Source organism: Cnephaeus nilssonii, assembly GCF_951640355.1.
Source record: "Cnephaeus nilssonii genome assembly, chromosome: 8".
NCBI classification, from domain to species: Eukaryota; Metazoa; Chordata; class Mammalia; order Chiroptera; family Vespertilionidae; genus Cnephaeus; species Cnephaeus nilssonii.
In genome coordinates, this window is record NC_137079.1 from 61,668,493 (window position 1) to 61,684,928 (window position 16,436).

Here is a 16,436-nt window from a genome sequence, read left to right on the forward strand (position 1 = left end):
ATTTTGTACGGTGCCAACTTTAAACCAAAGAACGACAACACTTTTACTTTGCATCATTTGTACTATAGAATGTACAATTGGACTTAATTTACTTTATTGCATCCTCTAGGTTAGTGTGGAGGGAATATACCGGTGTGGGCATATAGGAAGATTTACAGTTGTAAGTACGTGAAACACAGAGTTTATTCTTGTATTATTATTTATTAATTATTATATTATTTTCTATATGAACAACTGTAAACCTACTTTTACCCACCCCTGTATCTGTGGTCTTTAGGGTTGGAAGGTAATTTGAAGTAAGACAAGTCAGCTATACCTTATGTTCAAGTTCTGATTTTGCTGTTCACTAGCTGTGTGACCATGGCAAGTTATCTAGCTCTTGTAAACCTATTTTCTCAAACTTAAAATGTGGCTAATAAGGAGATGAGCATAAAATAAGATAATGTACCTAAAGTCCTAAGCATGGTGTCTGGCACCTAGTAAGGTCTTAGTAAATGGAAGTGATTTTGTATTGCTGTGACTATTAACTTGTTCTTGAATGGGACATAACTGAACATAAGTCTTCTAATAAACAACAGAAAAATGATGTACCATAGGGTAAGCCATATCTTATAATTCACATTATTTGGTTCATGTTACTCTATATGTGTTCATTTCTCTTTGTTACCTCATCTTTAGGGAAGTCATAGAAGCACAGTAGTTAAGACTGCAGGCTCAATAGAGCACAGTTGTTGTCTTAGTCACTTGGAATGAGCTGGATAGTCAGTTTCCATGTTCCCATCCCTTCCAATATAATCAGCTCGGCTAGTGATAACAGCTAACTTCTTCCTGGGTACCAACCACTATTCTAAACACTTTACAGCTATTAACTCATTTAAATCTCCCAGCCCTAGAAGGTGGTTATCAGTGTTGCCTCCATTTGTACAGGTGACAAAACTGAAGCACAGAGAGGTTAAGTGCTTGCCCAAGGATGACACTGTTGATCAGTGGTGGAGCTGGAATTCCATCCCAGGCAGCCCGGTTACACAGTGTGTACTCTACCATTTCATCCTAATTTCATTGGAGGCTACAAGATTGAATTTAAATTGTCACATTTCAGTTGTCACTGGTTTTCAGTGATGGGGATAGTAAAACGGTTGCATCGGTACCCTCCCCCAGCAGTTCCTCAGTGATCAGTAATTTGTGTTGGGTGTCCGGTTTTCACATCCTACTTCCAACCACCAGCCATTAGGTTGCTTCATGAAAAATTTGAAAAACAGAGTGATCATATTCTCTTAACATTAAATATTAATCATTAAAACACAAAACTTAACGGTTAGGTCCTTTGGTGCTTATCCCCAGAGAAGGAAGAGTCATTTCTGTATTGAGATATCGAAGAAGTTCTCACATGCTTAGCAGGAAAACGAAGCCCAGCACGGGTAAATGCTGTCTGCCTCAGACACTGAGTAAGTGTGTATAAATAGAACAGTTGGTGTGCATGGCCTGAATGGTACAGCTTCCCATTTTCTATGTAATGTAAATCACCAACGTGAGCATTTCCATCTGACACAAACTGTCAGTCGCAGAAGAGCACATTGTAGGATTCAATACATGTTACACAACAACCAAGATTGCCCTTTTCTTCAGCATGGTGATTTTTTTTTTCTTTCTATATCCAGCAGTTAGTACTGAGGCCTGAAACCCTTAGTTACAGAACAAAGTGGCTTAGCAGTAATCAAGCCTGTGTGAGGCTAAGGGAAAAATAATGAATGTTCCCTGCAAGCTTCCTGCCTAGATGCAGGTGCAGGAATCAGGGGGTCATGAATAATGCATGGCATGCAGATTAGGTGGTAGTTTCTCCTACTGGGGTTTTGACTTTGCTACCTGCCTGGCTGCTACATGTGGAAAGATGGTAGGCGATGGCAAAAGTGCCACAACAAAGACTTTAAAGACTGAGCTCACGAAAAACACTGCCTAGCCTTTTGAAGAAATAAAATTTGAGAGATAGCTGAAATGTAAACCTTTATGGTGTACTTTATTAGGTGAAATAAGCTCCAGATTATCCATTTACTAATTTGGGGCAGGGGGAAAAAGATTTCTGGTTTTACCATTTTAATTGAAGAAATGCTATAATTTTAGGATTTCTTTGAAGACTGTCAAACTGTTACAGAAATTACCTGCTTATAGTATTTGTTTCATGGATGGATCAATGAAGTGTTACTGCAAGATACAAATACCTAGAGAACATTATAATTAAAGGTTAAACAGGCCTGTTTTTCTCTGCTGATATATGCAATGAGAACCATCAATAGAGAATATATTTACTAGTAAACTTCAACAGGTGGAATGATCATGATGAATAGAAATACCAGGGTTAAGGTGGAAGCAATAAAAGAGGTAAACATTTAAAGGCTATAGAGTGAATTAAATAACTGTATTTGGGCTATTACTTTTTAAAGCTTTATTTGGGCAGCATAATTCAGACACCCCAGTGGGGATTTAGGGGAGGTTCAAGAGGATTTAAGGTGTTTCCCCTTAGGACAGGGCCTTTAACTGGGGAGACATTTTTTTGGCTCACAGTTCCATTTTAATTATTGTATTTCAAGCAGACAAACTGAAAGAAAGAAAAAAGAAGAAAAAAGAGAGTTTTGCTACCTTTCATATACTTCCTACATGTTTTTACGACATGTTTTTTCTCTCTCCTCAACTTGGGATGCTGGACTAGGATCAGGCTTTCATTTTCTAGCCCAGTCTGTCATTTCCGCTAGGCCCCAGTTTGGCCCAATGCCAAGACCAACAGGTGATCCTTGTAGCTGCAAAACAGCAGGAAGTGGGCCTTGCTTGAATGAGACAGTTCACCAGAGGGGCTGTCTGGCCTCTCTCCATCTTTCTGCATAATTAACATCCCCTCCCCCATGCAGAGCAGAAAATCTGTGCTGAGCAGCTCAGCTGCAGCAGCCATTGAGAAGTGCTGTGAGGAAAAGAATGTTAATAAGGGATGTTGGAAGAAATAAGCCTTCCGCGTGCAAAGTGCAGCCTGCTCTGGCTTTCCTGAAAGACTGCAAGTTGGCCCTTCTGAGTGGCTAGAACTGTATTATGTATTTTGAAATGATTTCCACTTGCTAAACACCCATGGAAAACTGGGGTTCTAAGGAACCTGGGAGCTTTTGGTTCTGACCGGACTTTGACAGGAGTTTAAAATCCCTGTTTTCTTTCTTGTCTTGTAAATAAGAGTAATGTCTGAGACATAAAGAGTCAAGATGAGACAAGCTAAAACACTGCCTAGACCTCACAAATCCTAGTAATGTTAGAACAAAGCAGGAAGTTGGCCAGGAGGAAGCAGGAAGTAGAGCGTGTGGTGTTGCCAGTGAGTGAGCCACAGAGAGGGGGAGGTTCAGCAGCTAGCTTGTGATTGGAAGGTGTCAGCACGTCATGGACATTTAAACGGTTTCCAGTGGATGACTCCAGCCCGGGAAGCTTGTAAACCAGTCTAGTCTTTACTTCTCTGTTATTTAGTTTTGAATTGACTTTGCATTCCTCAAAACCCAAAGCTGTAGGGCATCACGTCTAGAAGGTCTTTTCCCTAGAAATAACTATTAGCCCCTCCTTCCTCCCCCAGATTCTGTGCCTGGACATTTGGATTAAATTACTGTAGGGGAGGAAAAAAGTTTTTCCTGTATCCGTTCAGGTTCAGTGGGGGTGGAGGCTGAAAATTAAATTGACAAAAGACAAATCAGCAAGAGGGGAAAAAAACCCAGCAGTTTGTATGTATAACATGCAAACATGTAAAAGTACTTAGTGATAAGTAACTCAAAAGGTGATTAGAATTTGGAGCTTTATATACCATTTGAACAAAGGCTGATAAATTGTGGAGAAAGGACCTGTCAAAAGAAAAGGGGTCTGGGCTTCAGTGGGGGATAAATTGTAAGAAGGTGACTAGGAAATATATAGGAAAAGTAATGCTAAATAAAGGGATTTTTTTAGGCAGACTCATTTCAATACCATCTCTGGTGATAAGAGTTATACCATGGACTACTCTTCCTGGTATGGGAGAGAGGGGCACCTTTATAAGTGCAAATTTTCTTTCCAAAAGATAAGGCTATGTCCTGCTATTAGGCCTGTAAAAAGAGGCTAGAGAGCTCCTCCTATGTCCGCTGTTTCTCAGTTACTTTTAGCTGAAAATAATCCTTATACCAAAATAGCATATTTTGGGGTGGCATATCCTGATCCCCTTATTATCTTGCTTTTTTAAGTCTAGAAGTTTACTGAGGAAGTGTGCACTTAGAGGGTCTCTTATGCCCTCCCCCCTCCCTGTAGAAAGGGCCTATTTAGGGCAGGTACATACTTTACATTATTTTTACCCACTCATAAACCTCACAAGGTATAGGTAGCCAGTAACTCTTTGTTGGATTAAATGAATGAAATCAGGTGATTAAAACTGCTGGTCCTCTTTTGGGGGTCTTCACTGTGAACATATGAGAAACCCTTGTCATGTTATAGGTGGTACAGAAGGGAAAAGAGAGACCCTGCAGGTTTGCAGGCATAGGAACTTACCTGCATCCATTTACTAAGAGGTGATGGAGTTCTTGGGGATTCGATAGTAAAGTAAGTCTAAAAGAGATTATTTATAAACCAGATTCCTTTTTATTTATTCATTTGTAATTGGGAATATGCTTTTTCAATGACTAGATTATTCTCATCTATCTACAGGGTACATCCGTCCCCAGTATCAAGGGTCAGGGGAAGTCGAATGAATAATCAGAAGTTTGCTTGGTGAGTACACAGTCTAAATGATGAGAATGTTTAAGTTTTATGGGAAATTTTAATAGATCTGTGTTATAACAAAAGAGAATTATTTCTGCTCCTCTGCAGAGCAGCAATTTTCATCAGGTGTGCCTCAAGAATTTTTAAAACATATAATACCTGATTATTTAGTCAGGGACACTGACCTCTTTTAGATTGTGAAATTAAAAAAATGACAATGGCCAAAACAACAATAGCCATCTGGGGTGAATGCATCAAGATTATACCTACTTTTGTGTGTGTGTGTGTGTGTGTGTGTGTGTGTGTGTGTGTCAGATCAGCAAAAAATGCAATACACTTTTGGCATGCTGCAGAATTTTAGTAATTAGTTTATGTGTGCCATGAAATGAAAAAGTTTGAAAGTCCCTCTACAGAGAATATGTTTCTACTAACTGAATTACGTTGTCTCCCTTTCCTTTGGAAAATTCCTTTCCAGCCAAAACTCTTTACTCACTAAAACTGAACTTAATATTTTTTTATTACAGATATAATATATTTCCCAGGATTGTCAACTGTTAAATTTTTTAAAAATCTTTCCCGTTTTGGAAAATACTATAAGCTTTTTAAGTGAGATTTAGGTAATAATTCAGATTTTTCTCAGGCACCAACTTCTACTTCTCATGAAGATTTTCATAGTAAAGTAATCTATACTAATAAAAGGGTAATATGCTAATTATACCGGTCAACCAGACATCTTCCAGATGTCCAACTTCCTTCCGGACAAAGCCATGGTGGCGGGGGCTGAGGCAGAAGTGATAAGGGGCAATCAAGATGTCGGGGGAGCAAGCAATTAGGAGGCAATCAGGCCAGTGCAGGGGAGGGCTGTTGGGGGGCCATCAGGCTGGCAGGGGAGGGCAGTTAGGGGTGATCAGGCCAGCTCAGGGGAGGGCAGTTGGGGGCGACCAGGCCAGCAGGAAGAGGCTGTTGGGGGCAATCAGGCAGGCAGGCAGAGGCAGTTAGGGGCGATCAGGCAGACAGGCAAGCAATTAGGAACCAGCAGTCCCGGATTGTGAGAGGGATGTTCGACTGCCGGTTTAGGCCTGAATCCTGCAGGATCAGGCCTATACCCGCAGTTGGACATCCCCCCAAGGGGTCCTAGATTGGAGAGGGTGCAGGCTGGGCTGAGTGACAACCCCCCCCCCACTCCCGGTGCATGAAATTCATGCACTGGGCCTCTAGTCTACATATATATAAAAGCCCAAGTGACGATTACAATCAGACGACCTGACGACTGGCCGGTAGCTATGATGTGCACTGACCATCAGGGGACAGATGCTCAACACAGGAGCTGCCCCTGGTGGTCAGTGCATTCCCACAGCCAACCTCCCGCGGTTCCTTCCCCGCCGGCCGGCCCCCATCAGCCCCGACCAGAAGTAGGCCAAATCGGCTAGGCTGAGGGACCCCACCCATGCATGAATTCGTGCACTGGGCCTCTACTCTATTATATTAATTTTGCTGATTAATATTTAGATGTGTGTGTGTGTTTCTGACGGGGCTTTAAATATCCAGGGATTTTATTTTTAAATTTGGGGAATACAAATATCTTCTTTCACTGACCAGCTTTTGAACAGAAATATAGATGGAAATTATCAGAAATGACCTGAAAAGTTAGTTCAACCACAAATCATCGATTGATTCTATAAAGGAGCAATTTAAGATGTTTTATAAATGTTTTATGTGAAACAAAAAATTAATTAATTAATGTAGGTTTAAAATCCATTATGTTCGCATTAACTACTCCATTGCACAAAATTACTCTTTCTAAACATACTAGTAATATATCTTCATAAAAGAAGGAAAGAAAGAAGGATTGATTGAACTTGAACTGTGTACTGTTTACTTCAGAAGTGAGTGGAAATGCACAGGTATCCATTTTTACTTCACTGAATTGTGCTTAAAATGGGATTTTGATTAAAAATCATGGCTTTTTTTTTTTAAGTATGGGAAGATGATTACTGAAGCTGGAGCTTCCAAATTAATTTTATTCCTAAATCAGGATTATTTTTAGACACATAATAATGATTCTTTGAATTTGAATAGTGTCTAATCAGCTCACCTCCCTTCCCCCATTAAATCAAATTAACCCTCACAATAGCTTGGTGCTGTTGTTAAATATCATGCTTTTCTTTTTTCACAGAGAGGGAAATGGAACACAGATGATGCAGCTATTTGCTTACACACTGTCTAAAAGCTGGGGCCTCCTACATGCTTTCTCACCATCACTAAAGCATAGTGTCCCCTGTCCAACCTAGGAAGCTGAGGGGAAAATAGCGCTGATGCCCATTACATTAAAGAACAGGGAGAAACTGGGGCTTTTCCTGACTGCACGGAATTGATATTCCTTCTCAGCACACAGCGTATTGCACTAAAAAAATTTTATTACATGTAGAGACTATGAGATATTCACGTGAACAATGTAAGTTAATGGATAGAGTACAACAATGTCAGTTATGAGATCCAGTTTCTACAACTTATTTTACTAATGGTGGAACATCGAGTAAATAACAAATATTCTTTCCTTCACTTTTTCTTCCCGGAGGATTAGAGTAATGATAACTCATTCCTACATAACTTATAGCACATTATTCGGTTAGTAAGTTCAAACCACTTTTATCTCCTGAGAAGTAAGCCATGAAAAACAGAAAAGATTTTTACTATTAGCCTTGATAAAATTCAACTTTTATTTATTCAGCAATTTTATTTACTGTCCCTGGCTGTGTGCAAAGCGCTAGATTAGCAAGATAAATAAAACATGGTTTCTGTTCTCAAGGGGCTCACTATCTTGTAGGGTGTGGGTATGTCATCACACATGTAATATACAATATTATGCGATGTCATATAAACAACACATATAAAAATGCTCTAAGGAGATATATAATGTGCAGAGGGAAATATCATCAACTCTACTTAATACTAATTTGAGAGTAGGTAATGAGAAGGGAGAAAGTATAGAGGAAGGAAGGGGACTATGAGAAAACCCATCCTGGAGAAGGTTTTTGAGTCAAGACCCAGAATTAGTAGGAAAAGTAGAGGGTTGAGATAGTGCCTTCTTTATAAATTGAAAAACATGTATAAGGACCTGGAGACATTTCTGACTGAACTATAGTAGGAGCATTTGGCCATGTGCTTCATTTGGTCATGAGTTAGTTTAAATTCCTATCATATGCATTACCTTGAATATTCCTTAAGTAAATGCTGTGAGGCTGGTACATGGAAATAAATCAGCCGGCTGGGACGAAGCCAGTGAATCACCCAGCATCTACCTCTGGTCAAGTGATAAGCACTCACTGTTTCTTTGTGAAATATTGGCTCTGAGGGTCCAGGAAGTTTAAATACACATGCTTAGCAAGGGAGGTGGAGGGAAAGTGACTTTTGCTCTCCCCCAAATACAAGTAATTTATAGAGTTAGATGTGAAGTTCAACACCAGCTTGGCTCAGGATTGAGTGAGCTCTGCAAACACTCTATGTGAGTGATGTTAGGTGATTTTGTGAAGCTTAGTTAGCAAATGCTTCATTCAGGTAAAAGAAAATGGTGTTCATCAAACAAGCATTTAAACCCCAGGAAAAGATGAAAAGGCTGGAATTTGTAAGTTAGGGATAGAAGATGTATGACAATTGGTTGGTTGTAAATGTCAGTGGCTGTGGTTGAGCTATCAAACCAGTGTTTATCATTGAGTAAAGATGGTTTAAAAGTTTTAAGTGGTGTTTTTCTTTGCAAAATGTTAATATGAGAGGCGGCATCCACTGGCCTCATTCCTGTGGCAGCATTTCCTCTGGAGACGAAGAAATGTGTGGAAAAGGATTTCTGTTCAAGGCAAACAAACCTGCTGGAATGGAAAGAAAATGTAACATGTGTGTATCCAGGGAGAAGATGAAAGCACCAGCATGTAAGGGGTCCAAACAGATGTTAGGATGGAGCCAGGTTGCTGTAACTGCCTGCTAACTCCCAGGGATTAAAGAATGGCAGTAAGAACTTCTGTCAGGATATATTAGCACCCCAGTAAAGAACACGAGATCATTGCACCACTACAGTCCATTAAAGACAGCAGCCCAGGCCAGACATAAACTCTCCATCAGAATGGCTCTCCCCTCGCAGCCAGCCCACAGTAGTTATACTTGTTGATTTGAGGATTGATAAAGCCTTTGAAGTTTAGCATATGAATTTCCTTCTTTATTTCATGAGTTATATCTCTCCTCTTTCCTTCACCATTGGCCCTAAGAGTTGATCACACCTTCCTTTGTCCAGTAACGATATAAACTTTTTTTAGATCATTTGCCACTCTCTCTTACATGTGATAAAGCCAGGAAAATATTTTGCTCCATTTGAGGCAAACTGGGGGGAATAGGGCAATCATTATTAGAGAGTTGAATGTGCAGATAGACTTTTGTTCTTTACAGATCTTTTTTGTAGGAGGCTATTACATTCTGATATCAAACCCACAGAAAGTAGCTGTTTTCAAGTCATCTTTTAGCTGTTTTATCCCTGAAGATATAAGAGAAACTTGGACCCCATGTTTGGTAGGAGCAAGACAGGGAGGGGCTTGGTAGAGAATATGGCTGAACTGAACATTGAAGTTAATTTAAGGCTCCAAAATTGTCTAGATCAGTGTATTCCGAAGACATCCATATTAGCATGTGCTCATTTTTAGCTTTTTACCCTTTCTCCTCTCCCCTGCACTTCTCCCTTCTACCCTGCTCCATTTGTAAAGTTTTAAAGGACAGGCATGTATTATTTTTGATGATGGTGGTAATAGTAGCTGTGCTGTACACTCAGAACATCCATCTAGAGCTATTATGTAACAGTGGTAGCGGGTGTTACATGATAGAGACTTTATGGGCAATGTATATGATGACATAGAAAATAAAGTATTCTTAATAGGAATTTTCATTAGTAAAATAGAAGTAATTTTCTCTAACCCATTGGATGCTGCCATTATTAGTCTCAATTATGATTTATTTCTTACCAACATGCCCGCAATGTTATGCAGCTGTATACACAAAGCAGCTCCAGTTTTGAATAGAGTATCTATGCACATGATGACACAGTCTGGGTGTGAGTCACATTTCACATTGGGATGTGATAAAGTTCTGTGTCACACATCTTGGCAGAGGGCAGGAAGAGCCTTTTCACACTGGCGTTTTATGGTTGGAGATGGAGTGCACAATGAACTTAAATATTGAATGCATACAGTTGCAAATGTTAGGCATGACTTCACAGGCTCCTTCTGGAAGATATAACTAGTAGGAATCTTTGTCATAAAAGTACGCACGGTCATTCCTGTTTAAATCGTCGCCTTCAGAGAGGAAGGCCCTGAAGTCCTTGATACTGGAAACCTCTCAGAAAGCTGATGCAGAGCTAGCCCTTTAAGGAGGGACAGAGCGTTGCCAAATGTAGTCGTTACCAATTTCCGAGCTGCAGAAGAGATGTCAGCATCACCGGGTTCAGTTCAGCTCACTTTCCACAACGTAACATGTCAGCAGGGGCATAAACCCAGGTCTTTGCACACTGTCCAGTCATCTTTCTGCTGCTCAGCAGTTACCTACTGCTGGAGAAATGCAGAAGATGAATGCTTAATTCATTATGAGCTAAGCAGAAGGTTTTTGTCTAGAAAACTCCCATGATATTGATGTGACAGGGGCAGAAAAAGGAGAAGTAGGAGAGGCCTAACGAAGACATAGCTGCCCACTCCATTATGTGGCAGTTACTCCCTGCCAACATGTTTATCATCATGGTGTGGGTTCTCGCATGCTCATTATTTGAAGATAATACTGATTATGTTATCTTAATTACCAGAGCATTCCACTGCTTTGCTTTTTGACTTACAGGGCAAAAATTATGATAATTTATAAGGACTTTAATATGTGAAGTTTCCAGTTCCCCAAATCCCTACCCTTCCTGGTTTCTTTAATCCATATGTGTTGATAAATAAGTAATAGCAGGTTGCCTTTAGATTTCATTTATAGGTATCATTCATATAATCATGAGCCAGTTTGTAAGTTCTCTGTATCCACTGGCTTACAATGAAAAGAAGTGCCTCCAGGATGTTGCTACACTTTAAATCCCTCCAAATTCACATCTTTATAAAATGTTGCAGCGCAGGATCTGCTGTTAAATTATTTTTTTAAATAATTCTTTCTTGTTGAAAATATTACATATGTCACCCTTTTCCCCCCATTATCTCCCTCCAGCCCACCCCTGCCCCCTGCCTTCACCACCCTATGTCTGTGTCCATAGGTTATGCATATATGCATACAAGGTCTTTGGTTGATTACCTCCCACCCACCCACTCTCCCCCGCCTTCCTTCTGAGATTCCGCACTCTGTTCCATGCTTCCATGTCTCTGGATCCACTCCATTCATCAGTTTATTTTGTTACTTAGATTCCACATATGAGTGAGATTATGTGATACTTGTTTTCTCTGACTCACTTATTTCACTTAGCATGATACTCTCCAGGTCCCTCCATGCTATCTCAAAGGGTAAGAGAGTCTTTTTTACTGATGCATAGTATTCCATGGTATAAGTGCACCACAGCTTTTTCATCCACTCATCTACTGATGGGTACTTGGGCTGTTTCCAGATATTAGCTATGGTGAATTGTGCTGCTATGAACATAGGGGTGCATACATTCTTTCTGATTGGTGTTTCTGGTTTCTTAGGATCTATTCCTAGAAGTTGGATCACTGGGTCAAATGGCATTTTCATGTTTAATTTTTTGAGAAAACTCCATACTGTTTTTCATAGTGGCTGCACCAGTCTGCATTCCCACCAGCAGTGCACGAGGGTTCCCTTTCCTCCACATCCTCGCCAGCACTTGTCATTTGTTGATTTGTTGATGGTAGCCATTCTGACAGGTGTGAGGTGTTACCTCATTGTCATTTTAATTTGCATCCCTTTGATAATCAGTGACTTTGAGCATTTTTCATATGTCTCTTGGCCATCTGTATGTCTACTTTGGAGAAGTGTCTATTTAAGTCCTTTGCCAATTTTTTAATTGGGTTGTTTGTCTTTCTTCTGTTAAGTTGTATTAGTTCCTTATATATTTTGGGTATTAACCCTTTATCAGATGTATCAGATTGCCAAATATGTTCTCCCATACAGTGGGATCCCTTTTCATTTTGTTGATGGTTTATTTTGATGTGAAGAAGCTTTTTATTTCATGTAGTCCCATTTGTTTGTTTTCTCCTTAGTTTCCTTTTTCCTAGGAAATATATCTGTAAACATATTGCTATGAGAGATGTCTGAGATTTTGCTACCTATGGTTTCTTCTGTGATTATTATGGTTTTTATCCATTTTGAGTTTATTCTTATGCATGTTGTAAATTGGTGGTCTAGTTTCATTTTTTTTTTTTTTGCATGTATCTGTCCAATTTTCCCAACATCATTTATTGAAGAGACTCTTTTGACTCCATTATATGCTCTTGCCTCCTTTGTAAAATATTGAGTGTAATGGCTTGGTTCAATTTCTGGGTTCTCTGTTCTGTTCCACTGATCTATATGCCTGTTCTTGTGTCAGTACCAGGCTGTTTTGATTACAGTGGCTTTGTAGTATAACTTGAAATTTAGTATTGTGATTCCTCCAACTTTGTTTTTCTTTCTCCAGATTGTTGCAGCTATTTGGGGTCTTTTTTGATTCCATATAAATTTTTGGAGTATTTATTCTAGATCTGTGAAGTATTCTGTTGTTATTTTAATAGGGATTGCATTGAATCTGTAGATTGCCTTGGGTAGTATGGACATTTTAATGATGTTTATTTTACCAACCCATGAACAGGATATATTCTTCCACTTGTTTATATCTTCTTCTATCTCTTTTTTCAACGTCCTGTAGTTTTCTGAGTATAGGTCTTTTGCCTCCTTGGTTAAGTTTATTACTAAGCATTTTAATTTTGTTGTTGTTGCAATGGTAAATGGGATTGTTTAGTTTCTCTTTCTGAGAATTCATTATATATATATATATATATATATATATATATATATATATATATATATATATAAAAGGCTTATATGCAAAGTGTCCCCTCGGAGTTTGACCAGGAGACCGGGAGTTTGATCATTTGCTATGACATGCACTGACCACTAGGGGGTGGCGCAGAACAAAGGAAGGCCCCAGCCGGCAGCTGGCAGCTGAAAGGAAGGCCCTGGCTGGCAGTCGGAAGGCCCCAATCAAACCTGATCGACAGCCAGGCCTAGGGACCCTACCTGTGCACAAATTTCGTGCACCGGGCCTCTAGTTGGTGTATAAAAAAAGCCATCGATTTTTGGGGGTTGATTTTGTATCCTGCTACATTGCTGAATTCATTTAATTACTTCCACCACCTCCTCAAATTTAGCTTGGTAACAATTATGTATACTTTAAAATTGTGTGCCATCTTTCAGGTTAGCCTCCATCAAGATTTTGGTCTAATTTTAGTAAATTCTCTATTACCCAGAATTTCAGCAAGAAACCTCATGATAAGTGTTTCACATTCCTATGAGTAATAGCTGATTTTTGTGTCTTGTATTGTTTCAGTCAAAGTAGAGGTAATTGGGAGAAAAATAATTTAAGATGGGTTATTTTCTGCAATTATTACTCTATGAGCTTTAGGGCTATAAGAACATGTTGAGCTATAAAGATCACCACTTCTGAGACATTTTTCTATTAAAAGTCCATGAGTATTTTGTTCCTACCAACCTACTGCTCAGAACCATTTTAGTGTCTTACTGGAAACCTGATATAAGAACCCATAGGCCATGTCAGTGCACTTGTTGACTCCTGGCATCTTCTCAGAACTGTAATAGGTGTGGTACTATTGTGTAATAAAACATCTCTGTTGATTAATTAATTTTGGCATGACTTAGAGCTATTAGTTCAGTATTCCAAAGGATTGTTTGGACAATCTAAAAATACTTGGAAACTGAACAACATGCTTCTAAATAACGCATACGTCAAAGAACAAACAAATTACAAGTGAAATTTCAAAATATTTTTAGCAAAGTGGAAAATTTGAACACAACTTATTAAAATTTGTAAGAAAATTTATAGCACTGAAGCATATATTAGAAAAGAAAAAAAAATCTCAAATCAATAATCTAAGTTTCCACTTTAGGGAACCACAAAAAGAGCTGAATTAAATCCAAAGTAAGCAGCAGAAGGAGAGAAATAAAATGAACTGTTTGTAGTTCTAGGATTTGTAGCATCTTTTTCATATAATTGTTACTTTCCTAGGTAGGTTTTATACACATAAGGCTGTTTAAAATGAAACAATCAGGATTGATGACTTACTCTAGAAAAGCTACTTAAACTGCATATTTTATGAGTTTTAAATTGTGTGCATTCTTCTCCATCATAATCCCTTCCCTGTTAAACTTGGTCAGAAGTAGAACTTTAAAATAGTGGTCATATTGTAATGAAACATGACCAATGAGGGGAATACGGGGAGTGATTAATGAATAATGCAGAAAAAATAACTGTGTCCCACTATGAAAAAATATGTATATATGATAGCATGTCATGTTGTAATTAACATATCAAATTAAAATAAAGAAAGATCTTATTTTATATATATCCAGAGAAGCCACATTCTTTCCTAGTGTTTTATAGTATCTTTAATGGATATATCTGGACTGAAAAATTGGCTAATTCTAGCTGTCTTCTAAATATATATTTGGAAGAATAATGACTGATATGGGGACCCAATAAAAAATCCTAATGTGTTCTGAAATATGCTGAGAATACTGCTCAGCTTAATACTAAAACTGAAGGAGATTTTCCTGTGAAAATGCTGGTATACCAGCAGTTTTGGTTTAGTTTTCATCTATCAGTCATATTCTCGATGTTATCTTTCTAGTTGAGATTTATCTGTATACACATGGACAGTGAACTAGCAATTTTAAAATTATATATATTCTCAACTTACTATAATTTTTTCTCAGCTGACCACTAGGTTTTCATAGTTTCTAAGTAATTCCCTTAAAATTGGCTGTTTATTACATTTTTTTAAATATAGTACTAGATTACTTAAGATATATTTAGTATATTTTAGAAATATATTCATGGTTAGTATATTTTCTTTTAATCCATTCTAGGAGGGCAATAGATAGTGTGTGATATTTTAATCCAAAAATTAAAGCCAACCCAATATCACACAGATTTCAACATAAGTCCCACAGCTGACAGTAGCTGGAGGGCTGAGGACTCTGCTGGAATCCGTTCTCTGCTCTCTAAATTTTCATTCAGATCAGTCTCCTTTATCAGCTGGGGTTCTTTTGTTGAAAGTAATGGAAACTGACTGCGTCTTGTTAACTTAAGCAAAAGGTAATTTTGCAGAAGGACATGAGGTAGGTGATGGAGGCACAGGAAAAGCAGAGGAGTTGGGCCTCAGGAAACACAGGATCAGGACAGCACCGAGGGTCCCGGGAGCAGGATTTAAAAAGCAGGTGCAGGCCTAGAGTGAGGCAGTGCAGCTCCTTGCTGCTACCTCCTTAAAATCGTAGTAGAGGAAGCCTCGGAGTCTGATTGGCCCAGCCTGGCTCAGGTGCCCAGCCTTGGTTAACAATCCAAGAAGACCACATGTAGTGAGAATCACAGGTGATGAGGAAGGGATGGTGTCCCAAAGGAAAAGGAGGTGCTGATACCAAAAAACAATAGGAAGAATTACAGCTCTTCATAAACTGTCACCACTGATTGTCCCTTCTGTTCAGTGAGCTAGATGCTGCCATTAAAGGCAGCTAATGAACTTTAATGTCATTCCTTGGGGGCCATTTTTTCTTATATTTTGGATGACAAAGTCCTCTGCAAGTAGTAACTAAAATGAATGGAGTCTCTCAGGCCTTACTCTTGGTTATCCAGTGACTGAAGCACAAGAAGGTCAAAATAGATAGACTCCATTCTCCTTTAGAACTTACAGTTTCTTATCCTAAGTCCTTTAAACCATTCATTTTCCCAGATTTCCTACTTTAAATCACGTATTTTAAGAAACAGCCTTTAAAACCAAGCATACATAATTACAATTAGATATATAAGATAGTCCAAACAGAGGTACCTCCTATAAAATGCATAAAGCTTGAATCCACAGACTCAAATTCTGGTGTAAATATTTCACTTATACTAAATTAGTCTATACTTCCTGTACTTCAGCATTACTATTGAATGAATGAATGAATGAATGAATGGTGTGTGACCCAAACTATTCCAATTTAATATTGGGGAGAGTATGAAAGAGATAATACTCTTTATAACATCACCTTGAAATGAAGTGCTTCATAAACCGTGGGTATTAGCCCACAATCAGATTTCAACTTTACATAAAAGGAATCTCTTCACTACCACCTAGCTGCTTCATTGATACACCCAGCCTTTATTGTAGCCTCAGATGAAGCTATAATTCACTTCAGCTCTCTGGGGTCCTTCTTTACTCTAACAAGGCAGAATCCTGAGCAGCTGGGTGTACATCGGTAGGGCTGTGGTTCCCTATATTCAGTAAATGCGTGTTCCAGAAGGGGCACACGTTACATCCGAGCAGAAGTGGTAGCGTTGTAGGGCATGGATGCAGCCATTTCCCTCTGTTTCTGTAAAGGCTGAATAATCCAGAAGGGTAACTCTCTGTTTGTTACCAATCTGCTCATGATTGTGATCATTAAATCCTCTCTTCTATCCTACAGTCTACTTGGGA

The 16,436-nt window shown here is 38.9% G+C and overlaps 1 protein-coding gene across 3 annotated transcripts in view; it reads left to right on the forward strand.

Moving 5' to 3' along the window:
* KLF12 (KLF transcription factor 12) overlaps positions 1-16,436 on the forward strand; it is a 451,985-nt gene that overhangs the window by 375,636 nt on the left and 59,913 nt on the right. For all 3 annotated transcript variants that reach the window (XM_079778508.1, XM_079778507.1, XM_079778509.1), the window contains exon 6: positions 4,690-4,752. In XM_079778508.1, coding sequence (XP_079634634.1) covers positions 4,690-4,752 — 63 coding nt within the window. The remainder of the gene's footprint in view (positions 1-4,689; positions 4,753-16,436) is intronic.